The sequence below is a fragment of the Perognathus longimembris genome, chromosome 14 (assembly GCF_023159225.1).
Source record: "Perognathus longimembris pacificus isolate PPM17 chromosome 14, ASM2315922v1, whole genome shotgun sequence".
Lineage (NCBI taxonomy): Eukaryota > Metazoa > Chordata > Mammalia > Rodentia > Heteromyidae > Perognathus > Perognathus longimembris.
The window spans coordinates 61,583,420-61,603,968 of NC_063174.1; the positions used below are offsets into that span (position 1 = coordinate 61,583,420).

A 20,549-nucleotide genomic window follows, 5' to 3' on the forward strand; every position below is an offset into this window, starting at 1 on the left:
CGCGGCGCGGGATGCGCTGGGGGCGGTGTGTGTCCTGAGAGCCCGAGGCCCCGCCCACCGACAGACCCCGCCCCCAGAGGGTCCCGCCCACCGCCGGGCCACGTCCGCGTGTCCCACCTGCTGCTGGGGCCACGCCCCTTCAGTGCCCCCGCCCATCGCCAGGGCTCCGCCCCCAGGGTTCCGCCCCCGCCGGCTCCGCGCCCCGCCCACAACCCGGGCTCCGCCCCCAGGTCCCGCCCACCGTCGGCTCCGCCCCCTCTCCAGGGTCCCGCCCACCGTCGGCTCCGCCCCCTCTCCAGGGTCCCGCCCACCGCCGGCTCCGCCCTCGACTGCCGCTGCGCCCCCTAACTTTCCCCCAAGTCCGGCCCCGCAGGCCCTGTCCCGCCCCGCCCGGCCCGGCCGCCACCTTTACCCCCGCGGGGTCCGGGGCAGAACGCCCCGCCCCGCCCCGCCCCGCCCCGCCCCGCCGGGCCCCGTCCCGCCGGGCTCCCGCCGGGCCGGCCGCAGCTACAAAAGGAGCCCCGCGGCGGCCCCGCGCCCCCGTCCGGCATGGCGCGCGCGGCCGGGTCCGAGCGGCGTCTGCTGGCCGTCTACACCGGCGGCACCCTGGGCATGCGGGTGGAGCGCGGCGGTGAGTGGCCCGCGCCCGGCAGCCCGGGCCCCTCCCCGGGCTCGGGCCCTTCCTGCTCCGGCGGCCGGGGCCGGGTGGCCGCGCGGAGCCCGGGGCCCGCGGGAAGCCGCTCGCCCGCGCCGCCTGGCGCCCGGGCCGCGGGGTCCCGGGGCCTCGGCGGGCCTCTGGGTTGGGGCTCGGGGCCCCGGGCTTTTGCTCAAGCCTGGCGCCGCCACCACGCCCCACCTCCAGCCCGGCGGGGGGACACGAGGTGGGGCCCGCACAGGCTTCCCGCCCCGGCTGGCTTCGAACCTCCGTCCTCAGGTCCCAGCCTCCTGAGCAGCTAGGATGACGGGCGGGCGGGAGCCCCCGAGCCCCCGGGAGTCCCAGGTGCTCTACCTGGGGAGGGTGGGGAGGGGGACGGGGAGACCCGGCCTCGGGTGCTGCCGCTGGGCAGAGCCCCGGGGAGCCTCTGCGGAGAGCCCTCCACCTCCTCGGCGGGCTCCGGGGCCGGCCGCACCCCTACAGCCCTCTCCTGCCAGCCCCCTGCACCCCTGCCCTCCAAGCTGGGGCCCGCTGTTAACCCACCTGCCGCCCGCCACCTGCGCCCCCTGTGGCTCGCACACCTGGGGCAGCAGCCGCTTCACCTGGGCCCCGAGCAGGCGCGCCTCCGATCCTCCCTTCGGGGGACCTTCCAGAAACCCCTGCCAGGCTGCCAGCCCCTTCCTTCCCCGCCCGCCTCCTTCCCTCCCCTCCCCTCCGCCAGGTTCCGTGGCGGTGGCTGGCCGGCACTCCGGGGGCCACCCCTCCAGTCACCCCCTTCTTTTACGCCAGAGCAGCCTCAGGGGCCACTCTTGTTGCTTTCCGTGGCTGCAGCTGGGAGGGAGCAGGTCTGCAGAGTTCACCTGTGTCCCCCGGCCGCTCTGGGGGCCTCCGTGCCAGCACTGAGTCGTGTCCCGGCTGTGTCCAAGCTGGGGACAACCTGTGCAGGACGAGTCACCGGGAGGGGGTTTCAGGACCCGCGCACCCCCCGCCCCGTGCTTAGCCCTCCGCAGAGAGCAGGGCTGGGCGTTGGGGAGCAGAAGGCCCACATTTGGGAGGTGGGCCACAGCTGCTCTGAGAGGACCGCAGGTGGGAGCGTGGCCAGGGCCGGGGCCTGCAGTGGGGTCTGGCTCCTGGCCTCGGGAGCCTCCCTCCACACCGGCCCTCCGGGTTCCGGTCAGGCCTGGTCCGAGCCGACCGCTTGATGACAGTGGACTCTGACCCCAGCCCGCGCTGCCCCTGGGCCTTCGGGGCCGACGGCCCCCTCCACGCTGTGCCCGGCGGGGGGATTCAGGCACGGCGCCATGCTCACCCCAAGTGCCAGAGACGTGCGGTGAAAGTGCAAGTGTGCCCGCCGGGTGCACGAGTGGCCTGGCCGGAGTGCACGGGAGAGGTGACCTCTCTGGGGGGCGGGGGGGGTGTGGGCTGCGGGGTGGAGTCTGGGTGGTTCTTCTGGCATGGGCTCTGACCCAGCAGGTTGGCTGACGGATGGGGCTTACGCGGTAGGTGTGAATTTGTGCACGCCCAGGCTTGCCAAGACCATGACCTTACACGGAGGGGTTGAAGGTCATCATCGGGTCATTGCCCCGTCCCTGTGTGTGGACCGAGCGAGGGCTGTGCCTTGCCGGCCCGGCCTCCCGGCCGCTGGGATGTGGCGTCCTTCTGCCCTTTGGCAGGTGTTTCTTTGACTGTCTGGGGCTGTCTGCGGCCCGTTGCCCTGGGAACGCCGGGCCCTGCCCTCCTGCCCGCCCACTTCCCCCGGCCCAATCTCCTTGACTTTCCAAAGGATGCGAACGGGCTGGCGGTCTCTCTGCTTGTAACTGCTTCAAGGGTTGTGTGCCCTCCCTGCCCTGGGTGTGAAACCTTGGTGCCAGGTTGGATCCAGAAGAAGCCAGAAATGTTGTCCAGCACGGTGCAGGAGCATCTGAGTCGGGGCTGGGAGTCCCGGGTCGGCGGCTCTGGCAGTTTGACAGCTTCGATCCTGAAGATTGCTGCAGGGGCGCGGCCTCTTCCCGGCCCCGGCCGGATTCGGAAGACAGCCAACTAGGCAGATGGGGGGCTGTGTGTGTGTGTGTGTGTGTGTGTGTGTGTGTGTGTGTGTGTGTTAGCGTTCTGCCAGTCCTGGGGCTTGAACTCGAGGCCTGGGCGCTGCTCTTGAGCTTCTTTTGCGCAAGTGTTTTACCATTTGAGTCACAACTCCACTTCTGGGGAAGACTTTCTTGCCTGGGCTGGCTTCGAACCATGATCCTCAGATCTCAGCCTCCCGAGTAGCTAAGATTACGGGCGTGAGCCACTGGCGCCTGGCTTGCGGGTGTTATTTTTAGCCCTTACGAGGTTTTCTGGAGTTATCCCTGCGAGTGGACAGACGCAGCTGGAGCCCCGCGAGGCTGTCCGGTGTTGAAGTGCGGCCGTCTCACTCGCTTTGCGTCCCAGCGTGGTAGTGTTAGCCATAGCGGTATCGTTGCGGTATCCTTGGTGGTTTTACAGCCCGGGGGTGAGAGGTTAACACAGGAGCCGTGTGAGACCCTGGGGGAGGACGATTTGGGTCTCCCCTCCCCGGGGGAGGGGCCCGGCACGGGCATCGTGGGACCGCGTCTAGGAACCGTTTCTCCCTAGGCGTCAGGTCCTGCCACAGGGTTGTCCCAGGGGACTCCCTGTGGACTCTGAGGGTTCCCCTCCCGTCTGCGCCCCTCTCTGGGCCACCGGTCTCCCTCCGCAGGCCGCTGGGTTGGGGGATCGGCCCGGTCTGGGAGGGCTCTCCTCCCCGTCGATGTCCCAGCTGGTCTGATCTCCGGCTGGGCGGGAAGGCGGCCCCGTCGGGTGCGATTGCGTGCTGGTGAGAGCACACTTCAGCCACGGGAAGATTGAAAGCGAGGTGCCTCCTAGGCAGGCTGTGTGTGAGACCCACCCGGGTTGAGAAGTGAGTCCTTGTGGCACCGGTCCCCGCGGGCCTGACCAGGAACGGTCCCCAAGGGGGCACGGGGGCACCATTACCCTGTCCTGGCTGCAGTTTGGCATAAACGCACACACACCGGCGCCGCCCACAATTTCAGGTCCCAGACCACCGGCTCGGTAAAGTCTCTTTTCCAGAAAGTCTGTGTATCCAGGGAATACGAATACACCTAGCACACCAGGGAGCGAGCAGCAATGAACGCCAGCTGTCACGCGTGCGCAGTCACTTAGCTTTCGTGCTCAGCGTGAAAGTTTGGGTCTTTGCTTAGGTAGGTTAATAGGTTCACATCTTCAGCACAAATCAAAACTTTAGATCTCTTCCAGCTAGGGGGACAGTACCAGTGACCCCAGGCTTTGTAATACAGGGTATAATACTCATTTGGCTCAGACAAATGAAGGTAGGCCAGGCCTTGAACGACAGAATTGCCCATGATGAGTCTGTTCCATCTGCATGGTACTGATGAGTAACAGGCAAAAACACCAAAGTGTCACTGAGCATTGTGTGTGTGTGTGTGTGTGCGCGTGTGCGTGTGTGTGCGTGTGCGTGTGCACCAGTCCTGGAGCTTGAACCCAGAGCCCGAGTGCTGTCCCTGAGCTTTTGTGCTCACGGCTAGGGCTCTACCACTTGAGCCACCGCTCTTTTGCCTTTTTTTCTTTTTGGCCAGTCCTGGGGCTTGGACTCAGGGCTGAGCACTGTCCCTGGCTTCTTCTTGCTCACGGCTAGGGCTCTACCACTTGAGCCACAGTGCCACTTCTGGCCGTTTTCTGTATATGTGGTGCTGAGGAATCGAACCCAGGCACTTTACCACTTGGCCATATTCCCAGCCCTCCTTTGCCTTTTTTGATGGGTAATTAGAGATAAGAATCTCCTGGGTTACCCTTCCCGGGCTGCCTTTGAACCATCATCCTCAGCTCTCAGCCTCCTGAGTCACTAGGATTATAGGTGTGAGCCACCAGTGCCTGGCTACACTGACCTTAAAGTGTTTTTTTTTAATGTTGTGCCAGTCTTAGGGTTTGAACTCAGAGCCTGGGCGCCGTCCCTGAGCTTCTTTCTCTCGCGGCTAGAGCTCTGCCACTTGAGCCACGGCGCCACTTCCGGCCTTTTCTGAGTAATTCATCACAGCTAAGAGTCTCGTGGACTTTTCTGCCTGGACTGGCTTCCCACGGTGAAAAGCAGCTCCCGCGTGGCCAGGGCTACGGGTGTGAGCACCGGCGTGGAAGCGCACTAGCCGGCTTCCGTGGGCGGGCGGGGGCGGGCGGGGGGCTCGGGGCCGCGGTAAGCGCCGGTCCTCCCTGTGCGTCCCCCCTGGCGGTCGCTGGGCCGCGGGGGCCGGGCTGTCCGGGCCTCCGTGAGCACCCGGTTCAGCACTGCTGGCTCGGCCGGGCCCGGGTGTGGGCCGCCACCGTCGGGACCGCCTCTGTGGGCCGATGGCACCGCAGGCGGGGTGACGGCGGGCACCCCCGCTCCCCGCCTCGCGGAGCTGGGCAGGGATGGCTGCCGTCGGGAGGAAGAGGTGGCCGGGGCCTCCCGGGCCTCCCGGGTCCGGGCGTGCGGCCCCGGCCTGCCGCCAGGGGGCGCCGCGCCCCGGCCCTGCTTCCCGCGGCCTTGGCGGAGCAGGGGCTTTCCAGGACTTCTGGTTTCCCGGGGACGGGGCTGACCGTGCCCGGTGCAGCCCGGCTGCTGCAGCCCCTCCGGGTGGGGAGTACGGACCCACGGGGCGTCGGCCTGGGCGGGGGCGCCGGGCCGAGGGGGCCGCCTGGGTGTGAGGAGAGGCGGTGCTAGCTCTCCCGGGGGGCCATCGGGCACCGACGGGGCGGCTGCCAGCCCCAGCAGCCGCGGCCCTCTCGGTGTCTGCGCCCCCCCGGGGGGCGGGGCCGCCCCCCTTGACGCACCCTCCGTCTGGACTCCGCGTGCAGTGCTCGTGCCCGGGAAGGGCCTGGCCGCCGCGCTGAGGACGCTGCCCATGTTCCACGACGAGGCGTACGCCCGCGCCCGGGGCCTCCCCGCCGACACGCTGGCCCTGCCGTGAGTGCCGCCCGCCCCGGGCCCCTGTCACCCCCGGGGGGGTCGGGGGTAGGTAGGCCCTGCTACGGTCCCCGAGCCGCGGCCAGCCCGTGGGCCCGGCCACCCGTGTCCGCCCCAGTGCCGGGCACCGTCAAAGCCTCGCTTCCCTGGGGGCTTAGGATGTGTGCCCTGCAGGGGCGCCGGGTCCCCACTCGCGGTCCGTCCGCCCTCCCCCTCCTCCTACCCAGACCCCACGCCGCCCCTGGGGTGGGCTGGAGCGTAGAGGAGGAGGGAGCCCGCCCAGAGGGCTGTGTGGGCCACGGGGCCGCGCCCTCCCCACCTGTGTCCGGGGCCCGGGGGGGGGGGTGGGGCAGAAAGACCGGGCCTGGCGTTTGGGCTGCGCTTGGCCATGTGCAGAACCCGGACCGAGAGGAGGGCGGGGCGGGGGCTTCAGGCAGGGGCGGGGTGGGTGGGAGCCCCAGGTTGGGTGGAGCCCGGGGCAGGGGCGCGGCGGGTGGGAGCCCGGGGCAGGGGCGGGGCGGGGGCTTCAGGCAGGGGCGGGGCGGGTGGAGCCCGGGGCAGGGGCGGGGCGGGTGGAGCCCGGGGCAGGGGCGGGGCGGGTGGGAGCCGGGGCGGGGGCGGGGCAGGGGCGCGGCGGGTGGGAGCCCCAGGGCGGGTGGAGCCCGGGGCGGGGGCGAGGCGGGTGGGAGCCCCGTCTCTGCTCGCGCAGCCCCGCCAGCTCGGGCGTGCGGATCGTGTACACGGTGCTGGAGTGCCAGCCCCTCTTCGACTCCAGCGACATGGCCATCCCGGAGTGGGTGCAGCTCGCCCAGACCATACAGGTAGTCGGGGGGGGGCCTGGGGGGGCAGGCTGGGGGAGGGGGGAGCTTCGGCGACCGCCCCTCCACCTCCAGACCCCACAGCCCACGCGGGGCCTGCGTCCGCCTCCCACTGCCCACTCGACGGGGTGGGCGGGCTCACAGTTGGCCCCGTTGTGGGAGGGCGTGCAGCTGGCCGGCCCCCCTCCCCCTCCCCCTCGCCCTCGCCCTCCCCCCTCGCCCTCCCCTTTCACCCTCCCCCTCCCTCCTCCTCCTCCCCCCTTGCCCCTCACCCTCCTCCTCGCCCTCCCTCCTCGCCCTCACCCTTGCCCCTTGCCCTCCCCCTCGCCCTCCCCCTTCACCCTCCCCCTCCCTCCTCGCCCTCCCCCTTGCCCCTCGCCCTCCCCCTCACCCTCCCCCTCCCCCCGCCCCCTCCCCCTCCCTCCTCGCCCTCACCCTTGCCCCTCGCCCTCCCCCCCGCCATCCAGGAGCAGAGGCTTGTAGCGTCCCGGGCTGCCTTGCCCTCGCCCTGTCCTCCCCCCCCCCCGTCCATCACCGTGCCCCCTGGGAGGGGACCTCCCGCCCTCCAGACCCCACTCTCACCCGTCTCCCCTAAGAACTCCCGTCCCCTGGGGTGGGGTCCCGAGGGCGCCCCTGCTGTAGCAGCCCGAGCCGCGCGCCCGCTTCCTTCTCCTGGGGTGGCAGCGCCCCCCCCCCCCAGCTGCCCGGCGTGGTGTGTGAGCAAGGGCTCACCCGGGACGGGGCCTCGTGGCACCTGTGGGTGGGGGGGGCGGGGCGCCCTCTGGCGCAGGCCTGCGGTGTCGCGGGGGGGGGGGGGGCAGGGCTGCCCTCGCGTGGCCAGCAGGGGGCGCCCCGCCCCGGCGGTCTCTAGATCTCGCAGGGCCTGCTGGAGGGGGACCCTGCCTCGTCCAGCCCCCCCCGTGTCGGGGAGCCCCCCTCAGCGTAGGTGACCCCCCCCCCGCCAGGGCCCGGGCCCGCCGCCCTGTTGGAGGTGGGCGTCCTTCACCGGCGTCCAGCCCGCCGGGCCCCGCCTGGTCGTTGGCGGGGGGGCGGCCATGAGGTCTGGGGGCCCCGGTCCCCGTGGCAAGGACAGGCTGCCCGGCTTGGGGGGTCACGGGGGAGGGGCCCCCCGAGGCCCTGGCTGGTTTTCCAGAGAGAGCGGCCTGGGCGGGGGTGGTGACCCCGGGGTGCCTTCCTGGGCCCCCCCACCTGTATCTCCTTCCTTTCCTCTCTCCCCCCGTAGCGAGGGGCGGAGGGGGCCCCGCTCTGGGCGGAGCCTGCCCTGAGCATGCCCCCCCCCACAGAAACACTACGAGCAGTTCCAGGCCTTCGTGGTGATCCACGGCACGGACACCATGGCCTTCGCGGCCGCCGCGCTCTCCTTCATGCTGGAGAACCTGCAGAAGCCGGTCGTCCTCACGGGCGCCCAGGTGACGCTCGGCCCAGGCCTGGGGGCCTCGGGGGGCCCGGGGCCGCCCCCTCCCCGTGCCCCCCCCCCGCGTGCTGCCTACCGGGGCCTGGGGACCCCAGGAGGTCGGGCAGGGCGCCCCCGTGCGGCCCCGTGACTCCCGCCGGGCCGTCTGCCCAGCCCCGCCCAGCCCCTGGCTCTGGGACCCGCGGCCTGCCGCGACCGCGTAGCCCGGAGCCCAGCACCCCGCATCCCGCGGGCGGGGGGGGGGGCCTCTCCTCCCCCGAGGGCCTCCCGCCCGCCCACCCCCGCGCCTCAGGCCCCGCCCCGCGTCCTCCCTGACCCGCGTCTGCTCCGGCCCCCCTCCCCGCTCCCTCCAGGTGCCCATCCACGCGCTGTGGAATGACGGCCGGGAGAACCTCCTGGGGGCCCTCCTCATGGCTGGGCAGTACGCCATCCCCGAGGTACGTGGCCTGGCCTGGGGTGGACGGGGGGGGGCGCTGTGGTGTCCTGGGGAGGGGCCTGGTCTGCCCTCCCCCCCACCCTCGGAAGGTAGACAGCGGGGGGGGGGGGGGGCGGGTGGTACAGCCTGGTTGATCCAGGCTTCCTGGGGAGGGGCTGGTGGAGGGGGGTGGGGGGAGGGGAGGACACAGCCTGGTTGATCCAGGCTTCCTGGGGAGGGGCTGGTGGAGGGAGGGCAGGGTGGTCGGCGCCCTCTCCTCTCGCGTCTGGTCTGACCCTCCTCCTCCTGCCGCACCCCCCCGGTCGTCAGGGGCTGGGCTCCCCGCGCCCCATTCCACTTAGAGGGGACTCTGGAGTCACCCACGCCCCCATGCTGCGGGGGGCAGCCGGACCCCAAGGGCAGGGAGCGGGCAGGAGGCAGCCGCGTCCCGGCTGTGCGCAGAGGGTCTCCTGCCGGCTGGTCACCCCGAGGCCCGGCTCTGAGCGCCCCCTCCTTCCCCAGGTCTGCCTGTTCTTCCAGAATCGGCTCTTCCGGGGAAACAGGGCCACCAAGGTGGACGCCCGGAAGTTCGAGGCCTTCTGCTCCCCCAACTTCCCCCCGCTGGCCGTCATGGGTGCGGACGTCATGGGTAAGTCGGTGCCACGGAGGCCGGGCCGGGGCCGCGGCGGGCAGCGGGGAGACCTTCGTGGGCCGCCGAGGCTCGGAGCCGGGCCTGCCTGCCAGCTCTGGGGGGCTGGCTTCTCAGCTGTTCCGCCCCCCCCCACGCCCCAAGCCAAGGAGTTCCCCTCCCCGACTGTGTCTCGGCCCCCTACCTGGCTCCATGTGCTCAGGGGGTCCCGCGGGCCACTCTGCCACCCCTCGGGGGGGGGGGCAGTGCCCCTGGAGCCTTCCCCCGGGGGTCTCGGCCCACCCCATCCTACCTGGACACCAGGCCGGCTCCCCGCCCTTCTCCCCAGGACAGCCCCTCTCCGAAGGGACGGCCGCCACCCTGGGCGCAGAGCCGGCTTCTCCAGGCCTGTCCTGGGCTGATGCCACGGGACCCTGGGGCTTGAAGGGACAGCTCCAGGCCTGTTCAGCGGCTCAATGCTTCCTCGCCGGGATGGGGGTCACGCGTGGGGTCCCCTGCCCCCAACCCCATGTGGGAGCCGGGCCTGAGGGCCCTGGGAACCTCAGTGGAGCTGGGAGGGCCTGGGCCTCCCCGGGCTGGGGGGAGAGGGGCGGAGGGCCTCCCAGGGCTGTGGGGGGGGGGCGGAGGGCCTCCCCAGGCTGTGGGGGGACGGAGGGCCTCCCCAGGCTGTGGCAGCCTGTGGGTCAGACCTGGAGTATTGCTGGGGCCTGGAGAGGGGTTCCTGGGAACTTCCTGGTGAAGCGGGCACTGCCCCCCAATTTAGGGAGAGGTTAGATCCTTCAGAGAGGAAGGTGGGATGGGGACAGCCAGGGTCTCGAATCCCGGGGCGGGGGGGGCAGAGTCCCCAGAGGGGCTGGGGAGGCCCCGGTGTGGCCCCCAGTGCTGGCTCCAGGGGTGTGAGTCACCTCACCTGACTCAGAACTAGAGCAGCTCCTGCGTCTGCATCTGTGCCGGGGGAGAGGGGTGCGGAGGGGGGAGAATGGGGTGGAGAGCCCTCTGCCCACATCCCAGGGCCTCACCCCAGACCCCAGGGCCTCACCCCAGATCCCAGGACCTCACCCCAGATCCCAGGGCCTCACCCCAGATCCCAGACCCCAGGGCCTCACCCCAGATCCCAGACCCCAGGGCCTCACCCCAGATCCCAGACCCCAGGGCCTCACCCCAGATCCCAGACCCCAGGGCCTCACCCCAGATCCCAGACCCCAGGGCCTCACCCCAGATCCCAGACTCCAGGGCCTCACCCCAGATCCCAGACCTCAGGGCCTCACCCCAGATCCCAGGGCCTCACCCCAGATCCCAGACCCTAGGGCCTCACCCCAGATCCCAGGGCCTCACCCCAGACCCCAGGGCCTCACCCCAGATCCCCACCCCAGATCCCAGACCCCAGGGCCTCACCCCAGATCTCAGACCCCAGGGCCTCACCCCAGATCCCAGACCCCAGGGCCTCACCCCAGATCCCAGACCCCAGGGCCTCACCCCAGAACCCAGACCCCAGGGCCTCACCCCAGATCCCAGACCCCAGGGCCTCCGCCCCAGACTCCAGGGCCTCACCCCAGAACCCAGGACCTCACCCCAGATCCCAGGGCCTCCACCCCAGACCCCAGACCCCAGGGCCTCACCCCAGATCCCAGACCCCAGGGCCTCCACCCCAGATCCCAGGGCCTCACCCCAGATCCCAGGGCCTCACCCCAGACCCCAGGGGCCCCGCCCCAGACCCCAGACCCCAGGGCCCCTGCCCCGACCCCAGGGTCTCTGCCCACCCAGGACCGCTGCCTCAAGCCAGCAGCCTCCTGGCCCAGCGGGGAGGCCACCGCCCTTGTCCCAGCCTCTGGGCATAGATCACACTCTCATGTGCCTGTGTGGGAACTGGGCCCCACCCATCCCCCCATGTCAGGCTGCGCGGCTGGTTGCAACACCCCACGTTGGGTAGCCCCGGCCTCGCCCGCCCGGGGTGTGGCCGCCGGGTGCAGGAGAAGGGAAGTGTTCACGTTCACCGCCTGCCAGCCAGCTGGGCCCCGGATGTGGGCCTCCTGCGATGGCTCCCACCTTCTGGGAGGAGAGGGGAGCCGGAGAGGCCCCCCCAGGTGACAGACAGGCCTGGATGGCCTGCAGGTAGCCCCGCCGGGCCGCTGGGCACCGAGGTGGGGAAAGCCAGGGTCCTGCCGCTCCGGCCTCGCCCCCAGCCCACCTCCAGGCAGGGGACATCGCACCCCTCCCCTGGCTGGGCTGTTCCGCCTCCGGCACCCCTCCTCTGCGTCCCGACGCCGCCTCATTCCCAGCCCCCGGGCCCGAGGCCATGCCCTCCACCCCCCCCACGCGGCTCCCTGCCCGGTGCCCTGGCTTGTAGACCCAGGGGTTTCTCTGCCTGGCCTGGTCCCCACTGCCCTGGCGTCACTGCCCCTGGGGACAGGGCCCTGTCCCTTTGCTCCCGGGTCCCTCGGGGAGACCTGGGGACTCCAAGGAGCTCCTCGGGCTCTTGCAGAGGGGCGGCCGGCCGGCGTCTCCTGCAGCCCCCAACCCCAGGGGTCCGGCAGGCACAGCAGGCGGCGGGGAAGGCCACGGGGCTTCTGCCCCCCACCCCCGGTGGGGTCGGGGCGATGCAGGGCGGGCGGCAGAGCCTGGCGGGAGGTCCTGGAGCCGGGTGTGGTCTCGTGCAGAAGCCAGGCACAGGACCGCCACCCTTCCCTGGGCCTCGGTTTCTCTGCCCTCCCCCCCCAATGACGCAGCGCCCCATCTCTGGGCTGGAGGCTTCTGGGGAAGGGGGCTGGTGAGGCTCAGGCGGCAGGCTTGCCCGACTCGCCCCGCCCACCCTCAGCCGGGCGCAGGCTGACCCGGGGGCTCTGATGGTTGCTGGGCGCTGCCTCCTCCGGGCTGGGCTCGTGGCTGCTCACGCCGGCCGCGGCAGGGGGGTGGGCTGCCACCGTGACCTGGGAGTGGATTGGGTAGAAGCTTCCTTTCCTCAAAGATGAGGGTCGGGAAGACAGACTCGTCCATCCATCCATCCGTCCGTCCGTCCATCCATCCGTCCAGTATCTTTTCAGAGGACTCGGCCTGGACTCACCGGGGAGCCGGCAGACGGCTCAGCTCCGGGCTGTGCTCCCGGAAGGCGTTAGGGCTGGGGAGAGGGTGGAGGGCTTACGCTCAGGGAGTCGGGGTGGTCTGTGGCCCCCCAACCCTCCTCTCTGTCCCGACAGTCCGCGGGGAGCTGGTACGGAGGGCCGGCGGCCAAGGCCCGCTGCGAGTGCACAGCCGCATGGAGCGCGAGGTGGCCCTGCTGCGGCTCTACCCTGGGATTTCCGCCTCCGTGGTAGGGGCGGCTCACCCCGTGCCCGCCGTCCCCCCCCCACCCCCCGCCGTCCCCGGGGTGCTCCAGGCCGGCTGCCGGGGGTGGGCAGCCCGGGCGCTCAGCACCCCCGCGCCCCCTGCCCCCCAGGTCCGGGCCGTCGTGCAGCCCCCCCTGAAGGGCTTGGTCATGGAGACCTTCGGGTCCGGGAACGCCCCCACCAAGGAGGAGCTGCTGCGGGAGCTCCGCGAGGCCGGCCGGCGGGGCCTGCTCATCGTCAACTGCACCCAGTGCCTGAAGGGCACCGTCACCTCCCACTATGCGTCCGGCCTGGTAGGGGCGGGGGGGGGGGCCCGGGTGGACGGCCGGGGCGGGGCGGGGCGGGCCGGGCCGGGCAAGCCGCCCTCTCTGGCCCCGGTGGTCCTCCGCAGGACAGGGCGGGAGCCGGCATCGTCTCGGGCTTCGACATGACGGCGGAGGCCGCGCTGGCCAAGCTGGCCTACGTGCTGGGCCAGCCGGGGCTGGACCTGGAGGGCAGGAAGCGGGTGAGGACGGCCTGGGGCGCGGCGTGGGGCACACGCGTGTGCGCTGTGCGCGTGCCTGGCTCCCGAGGGCCCCCCCCCCCCGGAGGAGCGGGGTCTCAGCCGGCTCAGCGGTGGGCGGGGGAGGGGCTGCGGGGGAGGGGCTGGGGGCTCCCCAGGGGAGGGGCTCCCCGGGAGAGCGGCGGGCCGCTCCGCCCTTGCCTGGCCCCCTGTCCGGGTCGTCCGCTGGTTCTGGGCCTGCCGGGCTGCCCCGTCCTGCCCGCCCCTTCCCAGGGGCCCTGGGCTGCCCCGAGCTGAGGGCGGGGGGCGGGCACGGCTGGCTGGGTGTGAGGCTGAGGCTGGAGGGGGCCCGGGGTGGGTGCTGGGCGGGGGAGGGGGGAAGCCCCGCCCCGGCCCCCACGGTCCCGCCCCACGGCCCCGGCCCCGCCCCACGGCCCCGCCCCACGGCCCCGCCCCACGGCCCCACCCCCGGCCCCGCCATGGCCCCGCCCCGGCCCCGCGCCACGGCCCCGGCCCCGCCCCACGGCCCCGCCCCCCGGCCCCATCACGGCCCCGCCCCGCCCCACGGCCCCGCCCCACGGCCCACCCCCGGCCCCGCCATGGCCCCGCCCCGGCCCCACCCCGGCCCCGCGCCACGGCCCCGGCCCCGCCCCACGGCCCCGCCCCCGGCCCCATCACGGCCCCGCCCCGCCCCACGGCCCCGCCCCGCCCCACGGCCCCGCCCCACGGCCCCGCCCCACGGCCCCCGCCCCACGGCCCACCCCCAGCCCCGCCATGGCCCCGCCCTGGCCCCACCCCGGCCCCGCGCCACGGCCCCGGCCCCGCCCCACGGCCCCGCCCCCCCCGGCCCCATCACGGCCCCGCCCCGCCCCACGGCCCACCGCCGCCGAAGCCCCCCATCCTCAGCCCCGCTGCTGCCCCTGCGGCTCCGGACTCCGCCCCTCAGCCGCCCCGTCCTCCTCCAGCTGCTGGCCAAGGACCTTCGGGGAGAGGTGACCCTGCCGGTGCCGGGCCGGGGCGGGTCCTGGCTCCCCGGGCTGGGGCTGGGCGGCCGCCAGGTACTCGCCGCGTGGGCGCCGCTAGGGGCTCGGGAGGCCGTGGGGGCGCCCGGCGGGCTGCGCGGCGTGGGAGGGCCCGGGAGCAGAATGGGGGGGGCAGACGCTGAGCAGGGGCTCCGGGGCGGCCGCCCGGCCTCTGACTCCTCCCGCTTCGCAGCCAGAGGCCGGCGAGGGCCCTACGGCGTGTCCTGGGCCCCGGGGGCCCCGGGGGGGGGTGGGGGGAGATGGGGACGGGGCGGCCCAGCCAGCGGCAGAGCCTCGCTCAGGGCGGCCCGGCTCCCCCCGAGTCTCCAGCTCTGCTTGCCGGCGGCGGGCGCTGGTCAGATCACAGGGCTGGCGGCTGGGCTGTCATTAGGGCTCGGGGGGCTCCGCCAGCAGCGGCTCTGTGATCAGGCCAGCCCTGGGCACCAGACAGGCCGGCGCTTGGGGGCCCCTGGGCGGCGGGTGCCAGAGCCCGTGGCCCTGCGGAGAGAACGCTCCGCCAGGCTCTAATTCGGGGGACAGGATTTGGTCCCTGCCAGCCGGGTGCGGGGCTGTGGTCAGAGAATGAGGTGGCCCCTCGGGGTGGCGGGCCTCCCCGTGGGGGGTGGGGGGTGGGGGGTGGGGGTCAGGGCTCACGGGGCCCGAGGACGGCTTGCTCTGCCCTCTGAGCCCCTGAGTGTCGCCCCCCCCCCCCAGGAGGCCGACGCGGCACAGGCCGCCCTCACGTCCAGCCTGGCCCTGGCCGCGGCCCACGCGGGGGACCTGGAGGCCCTGCAGGCCCTCGTGGAGCGGGTGAGCCGCCCCTCGCCCCGGGCCCTCCCGGGCCTCCCTCAGCCCTCCTCTGTCCCCCCCCCCCACCCGGGGGCCTTGCTGCAGCCCCGGGGACAGGCAGGGCGGCCTGCCCTGCCTCTGGGGGGCACCCCGCGCCGTCACGCCCTCCCTGCGGCCCGCCGGGCCCCTGCGCGGCCCCCTGACGGGCGGCGGGTCCGTGCGCCCCAGGACGGCGGCCTGAGTCTGAAGGACGCCGCGGGCCACACGCCGCTGCACGCGGCCGCCCGGAGGGGCCACGGGAACGCGGTCGCCATGCTGCTGCGGAGGGGCGGGGACCCCAACGCCCTGGACGACGACGGGCACAGCCCGCTGCTGCTGGCCGTGAGGGGCAGGTACGGGGCGGGGGCGGGGGCGGGGCGGCCCCCGTCCGTCCCCTGGGAAGCCCCCGGTGGCCCCGCGCCCGCCCCCCCCCAGGCCGGGAGCTCCCCCGGGGGGGCGGCCCGGCTCCCGCCGCCTCCGTTGTCCCTGAGGCTCCGCTGTGTCAGGGGCGCTGTCCCCCGGGGCCCCCAGGCTCCGGACCCGCTCCTCCCCCGCCTTGCCCCCGCGGGGGCGTGCGGCCGCGGGGCCCGGGCTCGCGGAGGGTCCTCTGGCTGCCGCGGGAGGCCGGGGCGGGGGCCGAGCCTCCTCCGGAACAGGCCTGGCGGGTTGGTGGGGGCGATGGCGGCTGTGGGGCGGCCATCGCGCCAGGCTGGGGTGATCTGGGCTGCGGATCTGACTGGGCATCTCGTGGCGTGGGTGGGCGGGTGGAGAGGGATGAGCTCACCCGCCCCGCCCGCCCGCCGTCCCCACCCTGCCGCCCGGCCGGCCTCCTACCGCCCCCCCTGGGCCTGGGTACCCGAGCAGGTGGCAGCGCGGGGTGCGGGGAGCCAGCGCCTCGGCCCCACTCCCCCATCCCCCCACCCCCCCACCACCCCACCCCCGGAAGTGCCGCCGACCCCCCCTCGGCCACCGCAGGCCGGGCGGGCCCCCTCTCCGTGTGTCTGGTGCTTCCTTCCCCGCTCATGCCCGACGGCAGAGATGGGGCATGTCTGACTCCGTTTCCACAGAGCTCACCCTGGTCCTGGCCGGTGTGGGAGACGCGCCCGGCTGGCCCCCCGGGGCGCCCGCTCCCCGCCCCCCCCCCCGGGTGGCCGTGCGTGGGCCCGGGCCCCAGGGGAGGGTCCCCGGGCCGAGGTCAGGGCCGGCCCGGTGCAGCTGACCCTTCCTCACCGCAGGCATCTCGGGGTCATCGAGTGTCTGCGGGCGGCGGGGGCCCAGCTGTCCCCCCGGGACCTGGAGGACGTGGGGACGGAGCTGTGCCGGTGAGGGGGGCCAGGGCGGCTGCGTGGGGGGAGGCGTGGGGAGGAGGCGGCGCCCCGGCTGGGCCCAGGCCCCCCCCAGCGAGTGTGCGTGTGCGCGGTGAGCATGTGCGGAGAGTGCGGGGGCGGGCAAGGCCGGGCGGGGCTGCGGGGGGGTGCTGTGTGGGGCCCAGGCCTGTGCCCCAAGTCGGGTGGGGTCGGGGGGAGGGGCCCTGACCGGCTTCAACCCCGCCTGGCCTGGGGGGGGCGGCTGGGGGCAGGCCAGGGCCCAGGGACTGGAGAGCCGAGGCGGGCGGGTCCTGGCTTTGGGATGTCGGGGTCCAGAGCTGCACCCCACCCGGGCTTCGTGGCTCATGACAGATGGAGAGACTGAGGGAGTGGGGCCGGCCTGAGCTGCTTGGCTGGATGGGGTGGGGAAAGGTGGGGCCTGGCTGCGGAGGGGTGAGGCGTGGGGGAGGTCCCCCCGGGGGCGGGCGGGGGGGAGGGTCCGGCGGTGGTCGGGCTTCCTGGTTAGAGGCCTTCTGGGGGTGGGGGGGTGCCCGGGCTCGCCGGGGGTGGGGCTGGCCCCCGTGGACAGGCAGGCCTGGCTGGAGCCCGCGAGGCCCACTCTGCCCTTGGCCCTCTGCCACAGGGGTTCCCCGGGCCCCCCCCCAGCCAGGACACGCCCCGCCGGGGCTCCTCTGCCGCCCTAGTGCCGCGCGGGCCCCCAGTGCCCTGCCCCCCACCCCCGGGGCTGTGTTGTGAAATACGAAGCTGGAGCTTCCCAGGGAGGAGGGCGTGTGTGTGTGTGTGTGTGTGTGTGTGTGTGCGTGCGTGCGTGCGTGCGAGTGCGTGGATCTGAGTCACAGCCACACCCACTGTGAAACTCGCCGGGGCCCCGGGGCCTGGCACCGCTGGGTCAGCTGTGTGGGGCTGGCTTGGTGGAAGTGCCCGGGGCCCTGAGAGCGGCGGTGAGGGGGGCGGGCAGGTGGGCGGGGGGGGGGGCCCTGCCGCGGGCCCTGACGGCCCCACCCCTCTCCCAGGCTGGCCGCCAGGGCGGACGGCGCGGGCCTGCGGGCCTGGTGGCAGGCGGGGGCCGACCTTCGGCAGCCGGGCTACGCGGGGCACACCGCCCTCCAGGTCGTAAGTGCCGAGGCTGCCGCCCGGACCATCCCATCCCCCCTCGCGCCCCCCCCCGCATCGTCCGGGGGTCACGCGCCCCCCACGCACGCAGCACACGGGGCGGGGGGGACCCCGAGGCAGCCCCTCCATCCCCTCTCCCCCGCAGGCTGAAGCGGCAGGGAAGCTGACGTGGCGGCCCTTCTCCGGAGCCTGGAGGACCGGGGCCCTGCCCGGTGAGAGCCTGCGGGGGGGGGGGGTGACAGCCCCTCAGCAGCGCCCCACCCGGCGGCCCAGGCTGGAGCGGGGGGGGGGGGGTGACAGCCCCTCAGCAGCGCCCCACCGGCGGCCCAGGCCGGAGCGGGGGGGGGCAGCCCTGTCCGCGCGCCCCGGGGAGGACCCCAGGCCAGAGCAGGGGCTGTGCACAAGAAGGCCCACTTGCCACGGCCACGGTTGGGGGGGGGGATACCGCCCCCGATGCCTGCCCCCGTTCTCGGGGCCACGGCTGCGTGCAGTGCCCGTCACCCCGTCTCCATTCTGGAGGATTTCCAGCGGGCTGGGTCCCCCTGCCACGGGCCCGGGCCCTCCGACAGGGTGCCGGGGTTGGGGCCGGCTCTGCTCGCCATGGGGCTGTGTTTCCAGGAGGCGCGGCCTGGCGTCTGACCCGAAGCCGTCCTGCTGCGGCGGGCTCTGTGCGGAGGAAGCGCGGAGCGTCTGCCCGGCGGCCGCCGCCGCCCCCACCCCCGCCAGGACGGCTCCTCGTCTGCCCTTGACAAAGCCCAGGGGTCTTTGTGGGGCAGAAAAGCAATAAAGTTTGGGGGACAGCCCCCCACAGGCCCCCCGAGCCGGCTGGTTGCGTGTCCGGGCCGTCCCGTGGGCGGGCGGGGAGCTGGGCCCGGCAGCCCTCTGGGGTGTGGGGGCCCTGAGCTGGCCAGTGGTGCCGGGCGGGGCCCCAAGCCCGCCCTCCGGCCCCCCCCCCCCCCGCACGTTGGCTCTAGCCGCTTCCTCCTCCGGCCGCGTGCGCCCCGTCTCCTCGTGTTCTCGCCCTCGTCTGGCAGCAGGTCACCCCCTCGAGGAAGCCTGGCTCTTCCTGGGGTTCACCTGGCCTTCCCCACCTGGGGCGGGCCTCTCACGGCAGGGGCACGTCCGGCTCCTGGGGGGGAGGGCAGGGAGCCCCAGCACGGCCCCTTCCAGCCTCTGGTGAACGCCCAGGCCAGATGCCCTGCCCGGGCCGCGGGGGGCCACGGGCGGCGGAGGGCTGAGCCGGTGGGCCAGCCCGGAGGCGGGCGGGAAGCCCCCCACGCCGCCCTGCCCGCTGGCAGCCCCGGGGATCTGGACGCCTGCCGGGCGCGGGGCTCGAGCGCTCGGTGTCCGGCCGGGCCTGGGCCGCCCCAGGCCGGGGGCGCAACCTGCACCCCTGGCCTCTCCGGCCACACGCAGCCAGGGGCCACCGTCCCCGGCCAGGAAGCCACAGGCCAGGACTGCAAGCTGCGGCCCCAGAGCCGACCCTCGGCTGCCCTGCCCACACCCCAGCCCCGCAGCCTGGTTCCCAGCCTGGCTGGCGCTGCCCTGGCCTCCTCCCAGCTCCTCACCCAGACACAGGTGTGCCCGGGCCTTGCACAACCAGGCAACGCTGTTGAGCATGGCAGGGCCCATAAGCCTTTGCCCTACACCCCGCCGAAGCCCTGAGGACAGGCCGGGCGGGTGGGGGGAGGTCCCGGAGCCCTGCCGTCTCCAGGGCCAGGCCTTCCCCACCTCAGGGGGAGAGTGGGCTCGGGGACAGTCGGGCAGGTAGCCGCAGAGGCCCAGCTGCCTCTGGCCACGCGCCCGCCGGCCACAGCACCCGACAACACCGGCCTTCGCTCTGCTCAAAGGGACTGCCAGGCGCACTTGCCCGCCACGGCTGACCCTGCTGCTGACCACAGGGCGCCCCGCCGGGCCGGCCCACCCCCCGCAGGGCGCCCCGCCGGGCCGGCCCACCCTCCGCAGGGCGGCCTGCCGTCTCCCCGAAGTGGATCCGTGGGCTCCCCGTGGGGCAGCAGGGCACGGAGGCTGGGCAGGTGTCTGCAAAGCAGGAGAGGCGGGCTGGCAGGGAGGCCCGAGTGTCCACGCCTCTTCAGCCACTGAGAAGCCGGGACCTGGGAAGAGCCCCGGGACGACCCCTCGACGCTCTCACTCTGCCACGCGTGGGTCTGCCCGTTCCCACCCGACCTGAGGTGGGCGTGGCCTCACCCTCCCGGTGTCCAGGTGGAGAAGCGGGGTGGGCGTGGCCTCACCCTCCCGGTGTCCAGGTGGAGAAGCGAGGTGGGCGTGGCCTCACCCGGTGTCCAGGTGAAGCGAGGTGGGCGTGGCCTCACCCTCCCGGTGTCCAGGTGGAGAAGCGGGGTGGGCGTGACCTCACCCTCCCGGTGTCCAGGTGGAGAAGCGGGGTGGGCGTGGCCTCACCCTCCCGGTGTCCAGGTGGAGAAGCGGGGTGGGCGTGGCCTCACCCTCCCGGTGTCCAGGTGGAGAAGCGAGGTGGGCGTGGCCTCACCCGGTGTCCAGGTGAAGCAAGGTGGGCGTGGCCTCACCCTCCCGGTGTCCAGGTGGAGAAGCGGGGTGGGCGTGGCCTCACCCTCCCGGTGTCCAGGTGGAGAAGCGCCAGCCCAGAGCTGCCGGGCCTGGGCCCGAGGCCCCGCACCGGCCCAGCCTGCGAGCCTGCTGCGCCAGCCTAGCTGCTCAGGCTCAGCCCCCGCCCTGCACAAGGCGGGGGCCAGCGGAGAGGGGGCCGGGGCCCTGCTCAGCTCTGCCTGCGTGTGGGGGGTCCTGAGCTGGGGCACGGACTCCCCTGGGGGTGCTCACACCCCCGGCGATGGATTCCCCAAGGTGGAGCGCGTGGAGCTACCCTCCACCCCAGCATGGTCCACTGCGGCCTCAGAACCATTGCTGCAAGGGAGCCACGGGACTTGACCCCCCCCCCCAGCCCCGGGCTGAGCTGTGCCCACCTGTGCAGAGGGAGGACTGCCCCCCCCCACGGGGCTGCCGTCCCCCCCCCCACGGGGCTGCCGACCTCCCAGCCCCAGGCTGAGCTGTGCCCACCTATGCAGAGGGAGGACTGCCCCCCCCCCCACGGGGCTATTCCAGCCCAGCCCTGGATACCTGGGACCCCCCTCCTCTGGGCCAGGAGCTTCAGGACCCCTCGCCACCCAGGTCACCCCTCCCGCCCTCCCCCGGCCCGCGGCCCCTGACTGCGGCCGGCCAGGAGGAGGAAAACCTCAAGGAGTTGCTTTTCCTCCGTTTCCCCAACTGCGAAAGGGAAATGTTGGCTCTTCAGGCTGGTCTCGCGGGGGCCGCCGGGCTGGGGTCCCGCGGGGGCGGAGGCCCCGTGGCGGGGCGCCGTGAGTTGCACCCCAGGGCCCCGGCCTCGGGGGAGGAGCCCGGTCCTGACCGCTCGGGCGCCAGGCGGCCTGGGCAGAGCAGGGCCCGCGGCCCGGGGGGGGGGGGGGGCGGGCGGAGGCGCCCCTGTCCCCC

At 74.0% G+C, this 20,549-nt stretch overlaps 1 protein-coding gene and 1 long non-coding RNA gene across 2 annotated transcripts in view; one reads left to right on the forward strand and one right to left on the reverse strand.

Annotated features, from left to right (window-relative positions):
- Aspg (asparaginase) lies at positions 1 to 17,333 on the forward strand. The gene is given in 16 exon segments (XM_048362663.1): positions 1 to 11; positions 549 to 631; positions 5,522 to 5,630; positions 6,340 to 6,451; positions 7,753 to 7,878; positions 8,237 to 8,320; positions 8,821 to 8,944; positions 12,136 to 12,254; positions 12,381 to 12,563; positions 12,662 to 12,775; positions 14,509 to 14,604; positions 14,812 to 14,975; positions 15,858 to 15,944; positions 16,964 to 17,063; positions 17,209 to 17,221; positions 17,224 to 17,333. Coding segments are annotated over 15 exon segments (1,569 nt in total). The 5' UTR covers positions 1 to 11; position 549; the 3' UTR covers positions 17,280 to 17,333.
- The window catches only part of LOC125363453, a 20,079-nt gene continuing 14,047 nt past the window's right edge, over positions 14,518 to 20,549 (reverse strand). Inside the window, exons 2-3 of the long non-coding RNA XR_007213234.1 lie at positions 20,185 to 20,188; positions 14,518 to 14,648 (exon numbers count right to left, since the gene is read on the reverse strand). This is a non-coding gene — a long non-coding RNA (uncharacterized LOC125363453). The remainder of the gene's footprint in view (positions 14,649 to 20,184; positions 20,189 to 20,549) is intronic.